Source organism: Cynocephalus volans, chromosome 14 (assembly GCF_027409185.1).
Source record: "Cynocephalus volans isolate mCynVol1 chromosome 14, mCynVol1.pri, whole genome shotgun sequence".
Lineage (NCBI taxonomy): Eukaryota > Metazoa > Chordata > Mammalia > Dermoptera > Cynocephalidae > Cynocephalus > Cynocephalus volans.
Window position 1 is genome coordinate 51272425 of NC_084473.1, and position 19410 is coordinate 51291834.

At 43.6% G+C, this 19410-nt stretch overlaps 1 protein-coding gene across 4 annotated transcripts in view; it reads left to right on the top strand.

The window, feature by feature from the left end:
• SPTBN1 (spectrin beta, non-erythrocytic 1) overlaps positions 1-19410 on the top strand; it is a 182886-nt gene that overhangs the window by 137018 nt on the left and 26458 nt on the right. For all 4 annotated transcript variants that reach the window (XM_063077840.1, XM_063077843.1, XM_063077841.1 and 1 more), the window contains exons 8-18: positions 122-234; positions 1015-1202; positions 2351-2468; positions 3489-3647; positions 4321-4623; positions 6829-6982; positions 7900-8770; positions 8854-8991; positions 9797-10553; positions 11371-11573; positions 16426-16516. In XM_063077840.1, the coding sequence (XP_062933910.1) occupies positions 122-234; positions 1015-1202; positions 2351-2468; positions 3489-3647; positions 4321-4623; positions 6829-6982; positions 7900-8770; positions 8854-8991; positions 9797-10553; positions 11371-11573; positions 16426-16516 (3095 nt within the window). The remainder of the gene's footprint in view (positions 1-121; positions 235-1014; positions 1203-2350; positions 2469-3488; positions 3648-4320; positions 4624-6828; positions 6983-7899; positions 8771-8853; positions 8992-9796; positions 10554-11370; positions 11574-16425; positions 16517-19410) is intronic.

Here is a 19410-nt window from a genome sequence, read left to right on the forward strand (position 1 = left end):
TTACGAAAAACGAAGAGACGGGACTGTTCGGTGTCATGGAACGGTTGTTCCGGATTGTTCCTGCTGCCTGGGTGGTGGCACTGTGAGCAGCACACTCATCAGGATCTTCTCTTGGTTGCAGATATCAGCGTGGACCACCCAGATGAGAAGTCCATTATCACTTATGTGGTGACTTACTACCACTACTTCTCTAAGATGAAGGCCTTGGCTGTGGAAGGAAAACGAATTGGAAAGGTGAGCTCACATCAGTTTTTTAGGTTGTGGGACATAATTAAGGTCTGTGTCTTACTGGATTGCCACTGAGCACCTTGTTCTCTCATACACTCATAAAGTTTAATGATAGTAATTTGTGCTGGAATCTCCAAATGGCGGGGAGGTAGGCAGAAGCCTCTTCATCCCAAGGGGTAACAGGAGTAGGAGTGATAGCTAAAATATGGAGGAAGGGGTTTGAGGGGGATCTCAGACCCAGAAACACCCCTCTCCTCAACCTTTCCAGAAAATTGGATATTGAAAATCTGATTGAGTTGGCTAATGTGATGGGCGTGAAATCCTACATATCACAGTTGAGAAGGCCTCAGTATTATGCTTTTCTACTTCTATCTGCCGTGTTCTTCAAAACACCTCAGACCAGATGAAATTGTCTACTGAGTGCAATGCAATGGAAAATTCGTGGGCATTTATGAGACAGATTTGTGCTAAATAGAGCCCTGTTTGTTTCTCTAGGAATTTTGGAGGTTAGGCTACAGAAGTCATTCAGAATCTCTTTGCCTGGGGGTTGGGAGGTTACAGAACCAATTACAGTTGAGTTAAGTTGTCAGTGCTCGCAAATAATAGCCACAATCTGTGTGCCTATTAGCAAATGGTTTCTTGAGTTAAAATGCTTTTGCCAAAGTAGCGTAGAATCATTTTAGAGCCATTCATTAAGTGTGTATGTGCTCATGCAGAGTTGTAATCATGTTTTCCCTACATGGCCATATGATCTTGCTTTTCAATTTTTCTAACCCTTGTTTACAGGTGCTTGACAATGCTATTGAAACAGAAAAAATGATTGAAAAGTATGAATCACTTGCCTCTGACCTTCTGGAGTGGATTGAACAAACTATCATTATTCTGAACAACCGCAAATTTGCCAATTCATTGGTCGGGGTTCAACAACAGCTTCAGGCATTCAACACTTACCGCACTGTGGAGAAACCACCCAAGTAAGATGCAGATTGTAATGCATTACCATTAATGTGGGAAGAAAGATCATTGCAGCTAACAGACTCCTATTTTCTGATGTCTGTGATCTCATCTCTTAACTGATTGCCTCTCACCAGTGGCCTGTCTTACTCCTTTTCATCTGATTCTCTGTCACCGAGATTTGTTATCTGAGCCCTTTCCAGTAGAAATGAGCTACAGTTATACAGGATGCATGAGAATCTTAAGGAAATGGTACAGGTCCCCAGTTCTTTATCCAGAACCTGTGTGCTCGTGTGTTTCAGGGAGAAATTGGGTAAGGGACACAAAGAATAATTATGATTTGTAATAATAAACATGCTAATAATATTTATTTGATCAACACATATTGTACACAAATACTGATAGTCAACACTGTACCTCAACAATATGTATAATCAATTTAAAAAATCACAAAAAAGAAAAGTAGCACAGTGCATATGTTGGACATTACAAGACTCCAGGTGGATCTGAAGTGGTGACACATAAGCCCACTAAATATCTGTAGCAAGATATGTAAATATTCACATTGTGTTAGATAAAGAAAGACAATAAATAGTTTCAGATTGGTTCAGATTGAGTTTTGCTGCCCACAAATGTTTGGTTTTTAAGTTCATAATTGTTGAATAAGAATTGTAGACCTTATCTCTTGCTTGCTGTAGTTCCAGAGTCATTCTTTTTCTGAAAACTCCACTCAGTTGTGAATTCCTTCATGAATTCTGTGAAACCCATTGAAAATTATGTTAGGTAGACATTTGAAATAATCCTTGTCGAATGCATTCAGCCATGTTCTCTAAATGAAGCATTTCCATTGTCCAAGACTTATCGTTTAAACCTTGACTGAGGTGATTAATGAAAGAATATTGTGTGTCCTTGCCACCCTCAAATAGAAATCTCAACAACCACCAACCACAAAAAGCCACAGTTGGCATATTTAGAGCTTTATAACACATAATAACTAACCTGTTGCTGTCTCTCAGATGTGCATTTCTCATAAATCATACCAGAGAGAAATGGCTTTTAAAATTACGTGACTGTGTGAAATGTTTTTTTCTCCAAAAACATATGAATTTTTCCCGTGACGCAACAAAATACAGTAAATATGTTTATGGCTGTTTTTCTCTGTGCCTAGGTTTACTGAGAAGGGGAACTTGGAAGTGCTGCTGTTCACAATTCAGAGCAAGATGAGGGCCAACAACCAGAAGGTCTACATGCCCCGGGAGGGGAAGCTCATCTCTGATATTAACAAGGTAGTACTGATCTGATCCTGTTTTGGCCTTGACCCCTGTAAGCTTCACGTGTTTTTACCACTGTGTCTTGGATGTTAAGAGGGCAGGAGACTAAAAGGGTCTGTCTCTGTCTGCTGAACTGATAATGCAGCTGCTGCTCAGGTGTGGCAAAGGGCCAGATGAATACTTGTGATAGGCCAGTCTATTGAAGGTTTGGGGGGACAATGTCAGATTTTATCAAACCAGCTTTGACTTCAGCTATTTACCTTGTTATTCAGATATATATTGTTTACCCCTCTTCTGTCTGAGGTAATCGACTCAAATATCTGTAAGTTACAGAAAGAAGAAATCAAAATGTTATTTCATGTACTTGGACTCTCTAGAGGTTGTGGGGCTTAGGGTGTTGGCTCCTTCCATCAGAGAAGCTGTCAAAGTAAACAATTCCTGTTATCGTGCCTGTTACGTCTGCAATTATAAAATTTCAGAGCGGGTATTATTTCCAACTAGAAATTTGAAAAATCTAGAACTCTGTGGTCAGTTGTACACACTTAGATTCTTTTGGATGGAGTGTTTGGATTTTTTTTTTTATATAAGACATATTTATAAAAATGAATTTAATATGGACAATCAGTCAGAATTTTGCAAGAAATACTCATGAATTTTTAAAAAGTGGCTCAGGGTGGAGTGAATGAAAGATTTATAATATGATTTCTTTCTGAGAAAAGTCATTTATCTTTTTGATATGATCAGAGCTGTTTAATTACTTTATGTTCTCTTAAAGTAAGAGATTTGTAATTCAGTTATATTGCTACATATCTACATTGTTTTGTTTTCCAAGTTCAACACAAGATCTTTAGATTCAGATAGGGAAGAGTGTTCCCATGAGGCTATTTTTTCCTCAAGGCTTAGGAGTCAATGAGGGTGGGAATGGGATTTCCCTTTCAAGTTCTTGCGTCTTTTTGAGAAACACTAGCTTTTGGCTGTAGCCAAGGAAGCTTCCTTAAACATTGTAATAAATCATTCTTTTTTTCGTTCCTGTAGGCCTGGGAAAGACTGGAAAAAGCAGAACATGAGAGAGAACTGGCTCTGCGGAATGAGCTTATAAGACAGGAAAAACTGGAACAGCTCGCCCGCAGATTCGATCGCAAGGCAGCTATGAGGGAGACTTGGCTGAGTGAAAATCAGCGTCTGGTGTCTCAGGTTCTGCTCTCGATATGATTAAAGAAATCACTCCTGGGGTAATCTGGAAACGTAGTTCACACCCAAGGGGCATAGGGCCACAGGATAGCTGCTCGTCAGCTCCCAGTATTCTGAAGTAACCGTCAGGTCATCTTGCGTACTTCCCACCAAGAGGATGTTTATGATTTCTAGTATGCTTTCTCTTCTGTTTATCTAACTTTTCATGGATTTGGAAGCAGCTCAAGCAGAGTTTGTTTAGAATCAGTGAGTGTGTGTGAACCATTCACATTTTTATGAGTTTTTTTAAATTCCCCTCTTTTTCTCAATCTTTGACCAACTAACCCTTAAGGAAGTTAGGGTCATGAAATAAACAAAAGTGGCTTTCTTTTCCACTTGGCTTGACATAAACTATCACCTGCTCCAGTCTAAGCCAGGTGCTAGCTGTGAGTTGGACCCCTCTGTAAAATGAGAAGTTGCTGGCTTGCTTTGAGGAGGGCATCTGAGCTTAAGCACAGAGTTTTATGGGTCCCTGGGAAGGCAGAGATCAGTGGGGTGGTGGACTCAGGAGTAAGATTTGGCTTTAGGACCACCAGAGATTAAAGTGTGCTCAGTATTCTACCTCTGTTCTCTGTTTCTTTTTTCCAGATTGGATGACTTTTTCTATTTTGTGTCTTTTCTTTCTGTTTCTGTACAGGACAACTTTGGATTTGACCTTCCTGCAGTTGAGGCTGCCACAAAAAAGCACGAGGCCATTGAGACTGACATTGCCGCCTACGAGGAGCGTGTGCAGGCTGTGGTAGCTGTGGCCAGGGAGCTCGAGGCCGAGAATTACCATGATATCAAACGCATCACAGCAAGGAAGGACAATGTCATCCGGCTCTGGGAATACCTGCTAGAACTACTCAGGGCCCGGAGGCAGCGTCTTGAGATGAACCTGGGGCTACAGAAAATATTCCAGGAAATGCTGTACATCATGGACTGGATGGATGAAATGAAGGTAAAAGTTCACCAAAAAGAGAGGAAACCAGAGCTGATCTATCCCGGCCTCTCTTTTCTAGGACCCACCCACTAATCCCTCAACATACAGTTGGACCCATTATTTAACTGCCCACCTACCTGTAAAGCCAGAGAGGAGCCACGTTTCATGGGAAGATTGTTAGATTGTTAAATGAGATGGGAAGTGTGAAAAAGTTGTAATGGAGCCCAGTTCAGTAGCTAGAGGTCTGTTACAGGATTTAGATCTAATTTAGATATATTCCAATGTAGGCAATCAATCAAATTGTGGTTTTCTTTGTTTTTAATTCTTTAGGATTGAAAGATTTAGCTAGCTTTTTCTAGCTTTAGAGTTGAACTAACTTTCAGTGAATAACAGTCTCATTGATCTTTCTATGAGTGTGCTGTGCTGGAGAGGGGTCCCAGAAGGGTGGTGTGGACAGGTGGGAGAGTGGTAGGCAGTATGGACAGAGCACACAGGTCAGGAACCAGGAAGCCAGAGTTCAAATTGCAAGTGTCTGAGTTGCCTAATCTCATCGAGCGTCCTTTCTTCGTCTTTAAATAGAGATCATACTTACTCTGTACCCTATGCGGTTATTGCAAGGACAGAGTGTGGTAATATGTGTACAGATCATAAGACAGGACTGAATGATAGCAGCTGCTAATGTCAGTTTGTGCTTCTCCTTCTATTATTGGCAGTTCTGAGCAGAGTCCCAAGCTTTCCCCTGTTCAGGAAGAGAGCTACCATCATGCCATAGCTCTGTGCCTGTTCATGTCCTCTGATGCGGGCTATGGAATGCTCATCCATGTCAGGCAGTTCTTCAGCTGGGGGGGCAGTTAGCCTTGTAGATAGAACAGAATACGGCAGTTTTCACATAGCCCCCCGAAGCCATCTTTATCTCAGCACACTGTGTTCCCAAGCTTGACCTTATGCAAGAGATTTCCTTCCTGGGATGTGAGCCTTCGTGTGTTGCTCACTTCTTGAACTGTTCCTGGCAGAGGGGCAGAGTCACCTGATAACCATCAGTTTTCCCTACTATTGTCCCAGATTTATGGAGGGGGGAGGGGGGAGAGGGGTGTGTGTGTGTGTGTGTGTGTGTGTGTGTGTGTGTGTGTGTGTGTGTGTGTGTGTGTGTGTGTGTGTGTGTGTGTGTGTGTGTGTGGAGGGGGGAGGGGGAGAGGTGTGTGTGTGTGTGTGTGTGTGGAGGGGGGAGGGGGAGGTGTGTGTGTGTGTGTGTGTGTGTGTGTGTGTGTGTGTGTGTAGGTAGTACAGGAATAGGAGCCCTTGACCATATCAGTAGTGTGTGTGTGTGTGTGTGTGTGTGTGTGTGTGTGTGTGTAGGTAGTACAGGAATAGGAGCCCTTGACCATATCAGTAGATTTATGATGTTCTTAGATATGGTTTGTCTTAACCTCTTAAAATAGAAGTGTTCATAAATGTAACAAAGAGGTGCTTTATTTCATAAATCAGGTTGGACTAGAGACTTCCTCAGAAGTTAAGTGTGAAGTAGACTGTCCATATGGAGAGGATTTAGGATGAAGTCCCTAAATCTGGATGATAGAAGAAACAAAAAATGTCAGTAGGTTCAAATTTAAGCCCAAGAATTGTTGCTTGGGGTCTACTAAACATGACAGCCACCTGACCCTGCTCTCCTTATTGGGTTAAAGATGTGGCTTGTAAGCTTTTCAACTAGATTCATCTCACATTGATTGCATGAGTATCATAGAGGTGTACCAACAAGCTCTTAACAGAGGAAAAACATTCACTGAAAGGGCAACAACTTCTAAGAGATTTCTCTAAACTTTGCTGTGAACAAGCCTATTACCTTTATCTCTTATCTTTTTGAATAGTTGTTGCTGCGGCAGTTTCTTCTTGAAACCTCAGTTTACATTTTGGAATCTTTCATACAGGTCTCTCCTCCCCCCTTTCTTTTTTTTTTCTCTATTCTATACTTTTTGGTGTAGATTTGACTTTCTTATTCCAAGATAGATGATCCTTAGGTTCTGATGTCTCTCTTGACGCTGGCTTTCAGGCCTTTTTTGTTCTGTTCTGGCTTGTTGGCCATTGTCTTCCCTACAAGTGTGGGATCGGTGGAAGGATAGAGGGAAGGGACAGCTTGGTTGCTGTCTCTATGCTTGTCCAAAGATTATAGGATGTTAAAGTCAAGGTTATATTCACAGATGTCCTTTCATTGCCTCTGGTGCACAGGTGCTATTGTTGTCTCAAGACTATGGCAAACATTTGCTTGGCGTGGAAGACTTGTTACAGAAGCATGCCCTGGTTGAAGCGGACATTGGCATCCAGGCAGAGCGGGTGAGAGGTGTCAATGCCTCTGCCCAGAAGTTTGCAACAGATGGGGAAGGTAGGGATGGACCATTCCAAGTATTACCTCCCAGTTACCAAAGACCCATCTTTATAGAAGGACGCCTATTGTGTGTGGCCACAGGGCTTTTGCAGTTAGCGCACCATTGTTGGTTCCTAGTTGGGTTTGTCTGCTGCCATGTTAGAGGGTCAGGAAATGCAGTGGAGTGACCTTCTGAACACTTTAACTGTGTCTTGTTTTTCTGAAATGGAAATGTCTTTTAAAAAAAATACTCAGATGATGCTTGATTTTGAGTGGCCTGATGTTCAGCAGTGCAACTTTGGCAGACCATGTTCTGTGTGGCCAACAACCATGTACCAACAACCTGATGTGGCTGCTCCTCAATCTATTCACAGCTTTTGCACTTGGTTGCACAGGTCTCTATTCAGAGGATGGTTAGAAGAATTTGGCTTTGCTTCTTATATTTTTAGAAACAGTTAAAAATGGGGCTGCCCTCTTTCATATGATTCATGTGCTTTTTTTTTTTTTTTTTTTTTTTTTTTAAAAAAGATGACTGGTAAGGGGATCTTAACCCTTGACTTGGTGTTGTCAGCACCATGCTCAGCCAGCGAGCTAACCAGCCATCCCTATATGGGATCCGAACCTGGGGCCTTGGTATTCTCAACACCGCACTCTCCCAAGTGAGCCACAGGCCGGCCCTTCATGTGCTTTTTTGATTCATGAGTGATCGCTTTGTCTTCGGGTGGATCCAAAAAATAATGCTTCTCATTGCCCCTCCTCCTGTTCCAGTCAAGATCCTAGATGGTGCTCCACTGCCTCATCACATGGCCCTGCATTTAGGGTTGAACTGGTAATCCTATCTCAGGAACATGTGGTGTAGCTCACTGCCTGCAGATGAGCAGGAACCCATGCTGACCTCTGTCACACACCCACATTCCTTCCTTGGTGTTCAACAGGATACAAGCCCTGCGACCCCCAGGTGATCCGAGACCGCGTGGCCCACATGGAGTTCTGTTATCAAGAGCTTTGCCAGCTGGCGGCCGAGCGCAGGGCCCGCCTAGAAGAGTCCCGTCGTCTCTGGAAGTTCTTCTGGGAGATGGCAGAAGAGGAAGGCTGGATACGGGAGAAGGAGAAGATCCTGTCCTCCGACGACTATGGGAAAGACCTGACCAGTGTCATGCGCCTGCTCAGCAAGCACCGGGCATTCGAGGACGAGATGAGCGGCCGCAGCGGCCACTTCGAGCAGGCCATCAAGGAAGGCGAAGACATGATTGCAGAGGAGCACTTCGGTTCAGAGAAAATCCGCGAGAGGATCATCTACATCCGGGAGCAGTGGGCCAACCTGGAGCAGCTCTCAGCCATTCGGAAGAAGCGCCTGGAGGAGGCTTCACTGCTGCACCAGTTCCAGGCAGATGCCGACGATATTGATGCCTGGATGCTGGACATCCTCAAGATTGTCTCCAGCAGCGACGTGGGCCACGACGAGTACTCCACACAGTCTCTGGTCAAGAAGCACAAGGACGTGGCAGAAGAGATTGCCAACTACAGGCCCACCCTCGACACGCTGCATGAACAAGCCAGCGCCCTCCCGCAGGAGCATGCGGAGTCTCCAGATGTGAGGGGCAGGCTGTCAGGCATCGAGGAGCGGTACAAGGAAGTGGCCGAGCTGACGCGGCTGCGGAAGCAGGCACTCCAGGACACCCTGGCTCTGTACAAGATGTTCAGCGAGGCTGACGCCTGTGAGCTGTGGATCGATGAGAAGGAGCAGTGGCTCAACAACATGCAGATCCCGGAGAAGCTGGAGGACCTGGAGGTCATCCAGCACAGGTGAGTGGGGCACTGCAGGGGCTGACCCGCCTCTTGTGCTGCTGGGGCCAGCCAGGTGACACCCCATTGAATTGCCTTTTCAGATTTGAGAGCCTAGAACCAGAGATGAACAACCAGGCATCCCGGGTTGCGGTGGTGAACCAGATTGCTCGCCAGCTGATGCACAGCGGCCACCCGAGTGAGAAGGAAATCAAAGCCCAGCAGGACAAACTCAACACGCGGTGAGCATGAGGCCAGTGGCATGCCTGCTGCCTGTGTGTGGGGCTGCGGAGGGCAAGGTCACCTGCTGCGCCTGGCTCTCAGGAACTTCCTACAGGGGTCACTGGTATCATGGTGCTGATGTCACAGCGTTGGCAGCTGCCTTTAGACATATCTTCATTTTGCAAGAACATCAGGGTGATGTCATTCAGGGAGGATGATGGGCTGTGTCAGCCCAGCATCTGCCCCTCTTTATATCAGGAGTTAGGGCCTTGGTACCGCCTGTGTCCAGCATGGTGAAAAGCATCACAATGGCACCTGCTTTCTGGAATAGCATTTTAGCACGTTGGAGACTTATTTGCCAATGAAAGTCCTGATTGTCAGGGTAGACCTTTTTCCTGGTCTTATCTTTCTGTTGAATAAACACATTTGAGTAGGTTGTGGTGGTCGGCTGGCCTTGGTTCTGAAGGTTACCATCAGCCTTTGGGTTTGGAGTTCCAAGTTCCTTAGATCGAGTTCAGAGATTAGTAAAGTGTGTATGGCAGACATGAATTAATTGACTCTGGAGGACAGACGTAATGCTCACATAGGAGCTCTTTAACACATCCCTTTTTGTGTCAGGACTTTTCCCAATTATACTATGTCCATGAGCCATTTTCATTACATTTGGTATTCACATACTAGGTAAGATGATTTCCAAAAAGCCAGGTAGGCAGAGCAAGGACATGGAAAATGTGCAGCCTTAATCATCACTGTTTATGTCACTGTCCAGCTGTGGACTCAGCCCCCCCTTTTCATGATGCTTTCTCTGCCTCCGCATACTCACAGGTGGAGCCAGTTCAGAGAACTGGTCGACAGGAAGAAGGATGCTCTGCTGTCCGCCCTGAGCATCCAGAACTACCACCTCGAATGCAATGAAACCAAATCCTGGATTCGGGAAAAGACCAAGGTTATCGAGTCCACCCAGGACCTGGGCAATGACCTGGCTGGTGTCATGGCCCTGCAGCGCAAGCTGACTGGCATGGAGCGAGACTTGGTGGCCATTGAGGCAAAGCTGAGTGACCTGCAGAAGGAGGCAGAGAAGCTGGAGTCTGAACACCCTGACCAGGCTCAGGCTATCCTGTCTCGGCTGGCCGAGATCAGCGATGTGTGGGAGGAGATGAAGACCACCCTGAAAAACCGAGAAGCTTCCCTGGGCGAGGCCAGCAAGCTGCAGCAGTTCCTGCGGGACTTGGATGACTTCCAGTCCTGGCTCTCCAGGACCCAGACGGCCATCGCCTCAGAAGACATGCCCAACACCTTAACCGAGGCAGAGAAGCTTCTCACACAGCACGAGAACATCAAAAATGAGATCGACAACTATGAGGAGGACTACCAGAAGATGAGGGACATGGGCGAGATGGTCACCCAGGGGCAGACTGACGCTCAGTACATGTTTCTACGGCAGCGGCTCCAGGCCTTGGACACTGGATGGAATGAGCTCCACAAAATGTGGGAGAACAGACAGAATCTCCTATCCCAGTCACATGCCTACCAGCAGTTCCTTAGGGACACCAAGCAAGCCGAAGCCTTTCTTAACAACCAGGTAATATCTACAAATCCTCACTGTCTGTGCTTCCTTCCTGATAGAGCAGGCCCAGCTGCCTTTTGAAACATTTTGGTCAGGGCTATTGGTTTCAACCACACCTACATGAAATTAGATAGATAATTTAGAGACATTTTTCGTTACTCTTAGGGCATTAAAACCCACTGCAATGTAGGGGACAGGAATTGAAGATTTCTGAAGGAGCCATCTGGCCTTAAAAAGTAGGGTTTGATTTTAACTTCTTTTGGGGACCTCTTATGTTCATGGTATGTCCTTGTAATTGAGGTATTAATCCAATTTAGAAGGTTCACTGAGGTGGGGTGTTTTTTTTTTTTTGGTATTTTTGGGGTTTTTTTTGGTTTTTGGGGTTTTTTGGGCCAAATGGCCTTGTCTTCTTACTCTAGAAGGGTCAGGGACTTCTCCTGCAGACAAAATGAAGAAGTTAGAGATTTTTTAAAAAATGGCCAAGGATGGTCACTAATGTCAGGGTTGTTGCTCTCCTACAAGAGCGAGTATGAGGGTTCCTGGGCACATGAGAGGTCCCTTGTGGCTGATACACAAACCTTTGGTTATTTTCCTCACTTGCTTAGGGGGAAAAATTTAGAGCTTTTTACTGCTTAGGGAAATTTAGTCACTTGTGCCCCACTGGAGTTTTTTTCCTCCTAACTTTTAATTTTATCTGATTCAATAGATTGTTTCATGTAAGTATGAGGAAGCAGTGTTGTGAAGTATGTCACAGGGAAATGCAGAACATAGGAAAGGCGTTCTCTCACTGCTAGTGTTATCCTACTGTGGTTTTCTTCTCTTTTTCAATAAGGAGTATGTTTTGGCTCATACTGAAATGCCCACCACCTTGGAAGGAGCTGAAGCAGCTATTAAGAAACAAGAGGACTTCATGACCACCATGGATGCCAATGAGGAGAAGATCAATGCTGTCGTGGAGACCGGCCGCAGGCTGGTGAGCGATGGCAACATCAGCGCAGATCGCATCCAGGAGAAGGTGGACTCTATTGACGACAGGTATATTTTCATGAGGTTTTAAGGGAGTCTTGCACCCTGAGACTCTCAAGCTTCTGAATCATTGGCCAGAAGTCCTTGAGATGGCAGGTATAAATGTCCCAGTAGGCAGAATATAGGCATCTAGCAAAATTTCATCTCACATACCAAAAGTTAGTGAGCAGTGCATGGCTGCCTGAGAATGTCATTCTTGTAAGACATGTGCAAGTGTCACAAAAGAAAAGAAAGCCTGGGAAGCCAAGCTAATTCTTAACCGGAGACCTGTAAGAACTGTAATGCCAAGCTGCAATAGGGTATAAGCCATGCCCCTTAAGAGGTGACACACAGCCTGTCACCCATGGGACTCCAAGAGCCAGACATTTTCCCTGTCAAGTTCACATTCACCTTCACCGGTATGCAACTTCTTTGAATCCTGTCAGGAGAGAGTGGGGAGGGAGGCGTGAGGCTTGCTTGTCCTGAGTACGTGGCAGAGCCACAGAGGAACATTATCTGGGCTTTCTTAGAAAATTGGCTTGGATAATGCTACAGTAAGATCTTTTTCATGATGAGAGAAAAGGCCATTTTCCTCTTCTTGCTAGGATATCTCCAGGATCAGATTCTATTTTTTCATTTCCATTTATTTTTATTTTTTGCATTTCTGAAAGATGTGCTAAAGGCCAGTGTACTTCTTTTGACCCCAACTCTTTGACTTGCCCCTATCTCTCACCCTACCCTGGTCAGGGCAGATCAAGGTTTGGACGTGCCAGCATGGGCTGGTTCTGGGCCATCCACTTCAGTCCTGGGCTGGCCCTTCTGGCTCAGTCACTAGCCTGTGTTCTGACCGATCCTCTCTGGTCCCAGTTTGAGCTGGATTTAAGGGCTCACTTTGAGAGTGACGTCATTAAGAAACAAGCTCTTCTTCAAGGCTTCTCCTCTGGTCTTCATGTGCAGTGAAAAGGAAGAACTTCTCATTGCAAGCATTTCCTTGCTTACCACATCTGAGTGGGTCTCCTGGGACCCTGGGTGGATAGGAGAGTTGCTTTTTTCCCCATGAAGATTGTGCTCCTGGCTTTAGCACTTCCATTTCTTCTTTTTGCACTGATTCAGAGCCTAAACTGTGTGTTCTAAGATGGTACTGTGGAAAAGGGCACAACTTTTACTAATTATCATTTTATATCTGTTACTTTTGAAACAGCTACCAAAAAAATTTCCTCCATCAAACCCTTCTTAAATGAGTGTGAGAAAAAAGTGTTGAGCAAGGGATTCTTAACCTAGAGAGGGAGATTTTCCTTCTTTCCTAACATTAAATCTCATTATTCTGTAAATACGATACTGCGTTGCTCCATGCTAGATGCACACAGCTGGTTTCCTAAAGGCGGCTTGGCCGTTAGCGACATGTGCCTTCAGGCAGCCGTGCAGGTGCCTTGCTGCTTGTAGGGTTTATTTATATGTCTCCCAGTGCTGCAGCTGCAAAGGGTTGTTGGAAGCAGGTGGTACCATCAAGACTGGAGATTCCTGGATATGAGAGAACATTTCAGCTTCCTTTTGCTCTTGACTGAGAGCCTGGCCTCCCAGAGTTCCAGAACTTCCTTAGGATTTCTCAGTTTTAAAAAAGTGGAAAGAGGATCCTATGCTGTTAGTAAGCTTAAGGAAAATGCAAAGAGAGGGGCTTTCTGTTCATCTGCCATCAGGAGAATTCCATTTTCTTATATTTGTCAGCTGAATTCTGGTTTCGCCAGAGGCCGCAAGATCCAAAACTGACCCTAGAGGATACTTGTCCATTATAAAAATATACAAATCTCTGACTTTCAGGTGTTGTAGAAGTATAAACTAAATAAATATCTAAATCTTCAGATCTAGTCCAGAAACATTTTGACACTGTAGTAAAGCTATTCTGTAGAACATTAAGTCATTATAACGAGCTTACGTTCAGGAAGTCTGCTCAGTTACCACAGAATGTGTTGAAATAAAAAAGTACTAGAACAAAGACACTAGCTCTAACAGATGTGGGTGGGGCATGAATGGCCTTCAAAGTGCCTGTGACTGGGTGGAAATGAGCCTGCTGTCCTACAGCCTGCCCCAGGGGGTGTGAAGGTGGGAGGGAGCTTCCTGCTAAAAGGAAAATTCCAGCAATAGCACAGTCCTGGGAGAGCAAGGAACAGTGTCCAGCTTCATAAAGTGAGACCCTATCTCACAAGAGAAAAATGGCTTAAAAATGACGACTGTTTTACTCAGACACCCAAGGTTCTTTACTGTTCGTGGGAACCAGCGTTAGGGCCAGCATATGCTTCATGTGACCAGGAGCTTTTGAGTCTTATTATTGGGGTAAGAGGTAAGAGATGGAAATAAAGCAAGAGGTTTAACCTTGCCCCAAACAAAGAGTACACTTAGGACTGGGGAAACTACAGCCAAGTTTTAGAAGCTCCTACCTTATAATGGAATCCACTATCCAACCTTTAGAGAATTCCCTGAATTTTACTTACCATGAATGCCATCAGGTGCCACTAGTAAACCCTGAAGCCACACTCACTTCTTTTGAGTGTTTTCTGAGTCAGTGATTGTCTCAGCTGACTGTGTAGCTGTGTTTCACTCCTCAGAGCACACCATGCAAAGGCTGTCATCATGCCCACCCATAGATTGGTGTCATTTGGACATGGAACTCTAAGTCATCAGTCTATTTCCTTCTTCATGGTCCCGTATAAGTGAAGGATCATGTGGGCAGAAATGTGTTGGGCATACTTGAGACCTGGTTATATAAGAAATACATTCAAGATTGTGTCTGGTTGTACATCTCCTTTAATGAATCTTCTCTGACAGTGTTCGAAGATGTTTTCATTTCCGTTATTTACATGAGCGTCAAGGATGTGTGACTGCTGGTGTCTGTGATCCCTCCTTGCCCTCGTAGCACTTGTGTGAGATACACTTGAGTGAGATGCCGTGCTGAAGGGAATGGAATCTTTTTCTTAAGGCCTTTGACTAAAGGCAGGACTCCTGCTTTTTATCACTAACTCCAATCTCAATTACCTCTTTCCCGAAGATTTGCTTTATTTCTTAAGCTCCCCTAGAAACAGGACTGGAATTTGAGGGTAGAGGACTTCAAGAACTTTTCTTGACATTCCTTACCTACCCACGTAAGACAACTAATTTCTCTTTGTCCAAATTTGCTAATAATCTTTCAATTTTTTTATTTGTTTCTGATGAGGCACAGCAATGAAGTAAGTGGCTTTGGCCTTCTTTATATTGTTGTTGTTGCATAAAAGTAATAGAATGTCTAAAATTTGGAGCAGGGGGTGGGGAGCACTACTACCTTTAATCCCACCTCTGGCATATTCCATTTTAATGTTTGCTTTCTGATCTATGATGTGAAGTCTTATCATTTAATGTGCATAAGCACTTTTCATTTAGCATTATACAATAAGCGTTTCTCTACATTTGCATTTTGCCTAAGTGACATAAGTATATTAAGATCCCTTTTCCTGAAGCTATGGGATCCCTTTCAACTAACAAAAATAAATAAAAAGTAATTTTATGTATCTTACGTATACCTGACAATATTATTTCTATTTATAGTATTTCTATTGTTCAGTAGCAACTGGTACCAATGGGAGTCCTAGGAGCAGAGGACTTTTTTTCCTTAGTTCTTCAGGCAGATGATGGCTGTAACGCTGCTATTCTCAGTTTGATCAGCAGTCAGTGAGGGTCTGTGGGATTCATGGCATCACTATAAGATCTTTCTTTCTCCTGAGGAGGTTTTTTCCAACATCCGTCAGCAGCCACATTCACCGAACTGCTCTTGCTCAGCACCCTGGTGAGACTCAGAGGTGGTTCTTCCTCATCCTTGCCATAGGGGCTGGCGGGGAGAGAGTCTTGCCCCAGCACATGCAGCGGGAAATTGCTGTGAAAATCAGAATGAAAACCCAGCCCTCGTCTGTTGTACTGTGTTCCTTCACCCCTCTTCATATGCTGAACATAGACTGGCTTTCTTAGGTTGCTCAAGAAGATCAGGGAAGCGTATTTACAACAGGGCTTCTTAGTCCTCGGTGTAGTAGAGCTCTTCCCTCTTGAGTGGAGCTATTGAAAGGCAGCTCTTTTCATAGCACTCACTGGGTTGCTCCTTCTCCCAGTTTCTGGTGGAGAACTGAGCCACTGGGTGCATGAAGGAGGTTTGCTGGCTAGTGCTGGCACCTCCATGGCAGGTGGGAAGACTGAGTGTGCAGTGTTTAAGCCCCCATTTCCCTTATCGTTCACCAAGTTCAGCAGCCCCTTCCGGTTCTTACAAGTTTTTTGTTTAAGGTTTTGTGCTTTCACTTTGAACTTTAGTTACCCATATCTATTAATTAAGAGTGGGATAGAGTAAGAGTACAATTTCACAGGTCTAAACACTTTCATTTCTGGTTTTTTGTTGTTGTTTTTAGTGAGTTTTGCTCAAGATGGGAATCTTCATCAGGAATCATTCATATAAAGCCAGTTACATGATTATATGTCTTTTCTTAGCCTTGTATGTGTCACCCAGTTTTTAGTTTCTTGAAGATAATTATCAAATTCTCCCATAGTGCCTAAAATGGGCACTTGTACATGGTGTGCGCTCAAATTTTTTTCCTAGCACTAGATTAGGAAGCACCAAATTTATAGAGATTATTTGACTGTATCCTTGGCCTGTTGTGTAGCTTGTTTTGGGTTTCTCTTGTCCTGTCACTTCCTTATTTGAAGGATGCTCAATTCTCTTGTTTGTCTTTTCTCCTTCATGTAATTGAGAACTGTATGCAAATTCTTTTCAGAATATATAGAAACCTGGAAAGAAATTGACTTGTAAATTCTGTATTTCAAGATTCTCTACTTTCTTTTAAAAAAATTATTCTTTTTATTATTATAACAGACATAGGAAGAATCGTGAGGCAGCCAGTGAACTTCTGATGAGGTTGAAGGACAACAGAGATCTTCAGAAATTCCTGCAAGATTGTCAAGAGGTAGGTCGCCCTTTTATCCCTCCCTTCATGGTTTCTAACAATAGCTGGCCAGCATTTAGCAGAAGAGCCCCTTGAATATCAAATTAATGAGGCCAGAAATTCATATCACCTACTTGATTTGCACATGGTAGGATATGCCACTTTGTCAATTCTCCACCCTACGAGTTACCACTTGGAGTAACTAGATTATTATAATCTAGAATATTATAGTATAGAATTGCGCTATTTATTACAGTAGCCACTAGCCAGATGTGGCGATTTTATTTTAAATTAATTAAAATTAAATAAAAGAGCATAGTTCCTTTGTCACACTAGCTATATTTTAAGTGGTCAGTTGCCAGCTGTGACTAGTGGCTGCCATATTGAACAATGCAGATGGAGAACATTTCCATCGTTACAGAAAGTTCTATTGGATAGTAATGTCCTAGACTGTTCTGCAACCTAAAAGTGTTTAGTGTTCTTTCTAAAGCAATGTACATTTAAGTAGTATGGAAGGAAAGAACTAAAAGGAACTGAAATTGGCTATCATAGCTAGTAAGAAGCAGGGATTTAAAAAAAAATACAAACTAAGTTTCTTACTCACTTAAGACCTTAGAGTATCCATCTTTCAGGCTCCTTGGATGTGTATCTAATATGCCAAAAGCAGTAATCCTGATTTCAAACACGAGTCTTAACATGTGGTATTAATCTAATGAGTCTCATGCTCCCCTGATACATGCAGAAACAAACCTTGAAAACTAAAGTTGCCTAGAAAAATGTCTCTCTGCAAGCTAGTTGGAGAAAAGCATCTATCTGACTTCATATGTGTGAGTTCATGGGCACATTGTATTTCTCTGTCCACCAGAGAACAACCATGAGACTCAGTCCTCTCTGGTTTATTAGAATAAATATGATCAGAGGCAAAGTGGATGAGGAATATCCATGTGAAGCTGCAGGGACCTTGGGAGGTACAGGGTATATGAGGGCGAATCACATCGTGTGCTAAGGATATGATTCGAATCATCTCAGACACCTTACATACAAACGTGTGGCTGTGTTTTAAAAGAAACATAGCTCTGATGACAGCCGTGGAGATCATCTGTGACAGAAGTGATCCTTCATGTCCACTAAACTGCTGTCTTATTGTGAATCTTGCGGCCCACTCTTGTAGCTAAATCTGAAGAAGAAAAGCCCTTAAACTATGTAGTTTATGGTTTGTCGGTTTTAAGCACCACAATGATGAGTCTAGGTCTTTGGGGGATTTGCCTGGAGCCAGATAGGCTAAAGACAGGAGTGCTTCTTCCAAGAGACATGTGAGCATTAACAACCCACTTGCATAGGATGCTCATTTAAAGGGGCATTTGTGTCCCAAGACGGCATAGAGAAGAACAGTGGGATCTAAAGATAGCTGTGTAGAGTTGCATGTTGTGCTGCAGTGAATGCCAGTCGGCCCTTTGGCATTGGGAGGAGTAAAAAGGGCAAGGAGGTGTTAGCAGGCTGGGCTGTGCCTCCCACGGATTGGTAGGCCGTGGATCACCTTGAAGCACCGTTGTTAACCTCAGACCATATTGCTAGGGTAGAGAGGATCCCACACTTTTGCTTTTAATGGACGGGTTAATAAAATGAAATTTATTCACCTAACCATGGTAAAGCCCAGGCTAAATTTGAGAAAAAGAATTCCAGGGAATGAGCAAGTAAGTGGCCAAGGGGAACCCTTGAGAGAAACCTATTTATATTTTAAATTTCTAGTCCCCTATTTTTTACTTATATATGTACAGATTCATAAATATAAGTATGGAAAAAGTAAGCCAGTAAGATGGTACTCTTTTCCAGTGGAATCACAGGAAATAGTCATTCTTAGTAGGTTTTTGAATCTTTGTTTCTACTTGCTCTAAATTAGCATCCTATGTTATTAGGAATACGCATTCCTGGGCTGAGTTCCAGGGAGAGTTAGGCATGCCCAGGGGGCTCAGTCCTGTGTGATTCCTCTGGAAGCAGGAAGTTTGGGCTGGGCTTTTTTATGTCCGGGAGATGATTTGCAGGTCTCTTGTGACTGCTCTGCCAAGTCTCCGTGGTTTGTCCTTACTTCCTTTGTTCTGCCTGTCTCTCCTTGAGCCTCGCTGGAAGTTAGTACAGCCATAGTGCCTGCTGGGGGGCGTTCAGTGTCCCATACCAGCATATACAGTCTGTCTGGTGATGGAATTTAGGTCAGGTTTGGGGGCTCCAAAACCTTTGGTGTTGAAATACAAGGAAAGGCGCTATATAAATTATTCATTTGCTATAAACTTTTCATCATTCATTCTCATTAAAATACACACCTTTTAAAACAGTATCTCAGAATGGAGTTTGTGTATGGACCAGCCCTACATTTGAAATCTACGTATTATCCCAGTAGATATAAACAGAGCACCCAGAAGCCAAATTTAATACCATTTCAGGCTGGTGGTATTATTTGAGGTCCAGGGAATTAAGGGGTTTGTCTCTTTTTTAGATTCCCTTTCTTGTGGTTGCCTTGGGTAAAAGGATGTGTGGATTGTGAGATCTGGCCTTTTTGCCATCCTATAAACATTGGTTGGGGGTAACAATTGCACCAGCAGTACAGTGAGAGTGAGCAGGGACCCACCTGTTCCCGGTTATAGATGGGGATACTAAGCATCATAATCCTTGTAGAGTTATTTTAATGTGGGGTCCTGAAAAAATGAATGAATGATTTAAAAGTCGTTGCTTTTTGCTTAATTCTCTCGCCGTATGTCTCCTGTTTTCTAAAACTGGTATTTTTTCCAGGAGGACATTGTATCTGGATGTGTCTGGCACAGGGATATGAGCTCAGTGCTTTGCTCTTAGTTTAATTCAATGATCAAAGCATTTAAAAAAAATCTTTCTTCAATCTGCACAGTGTTCTTTTCTGTAGAGAA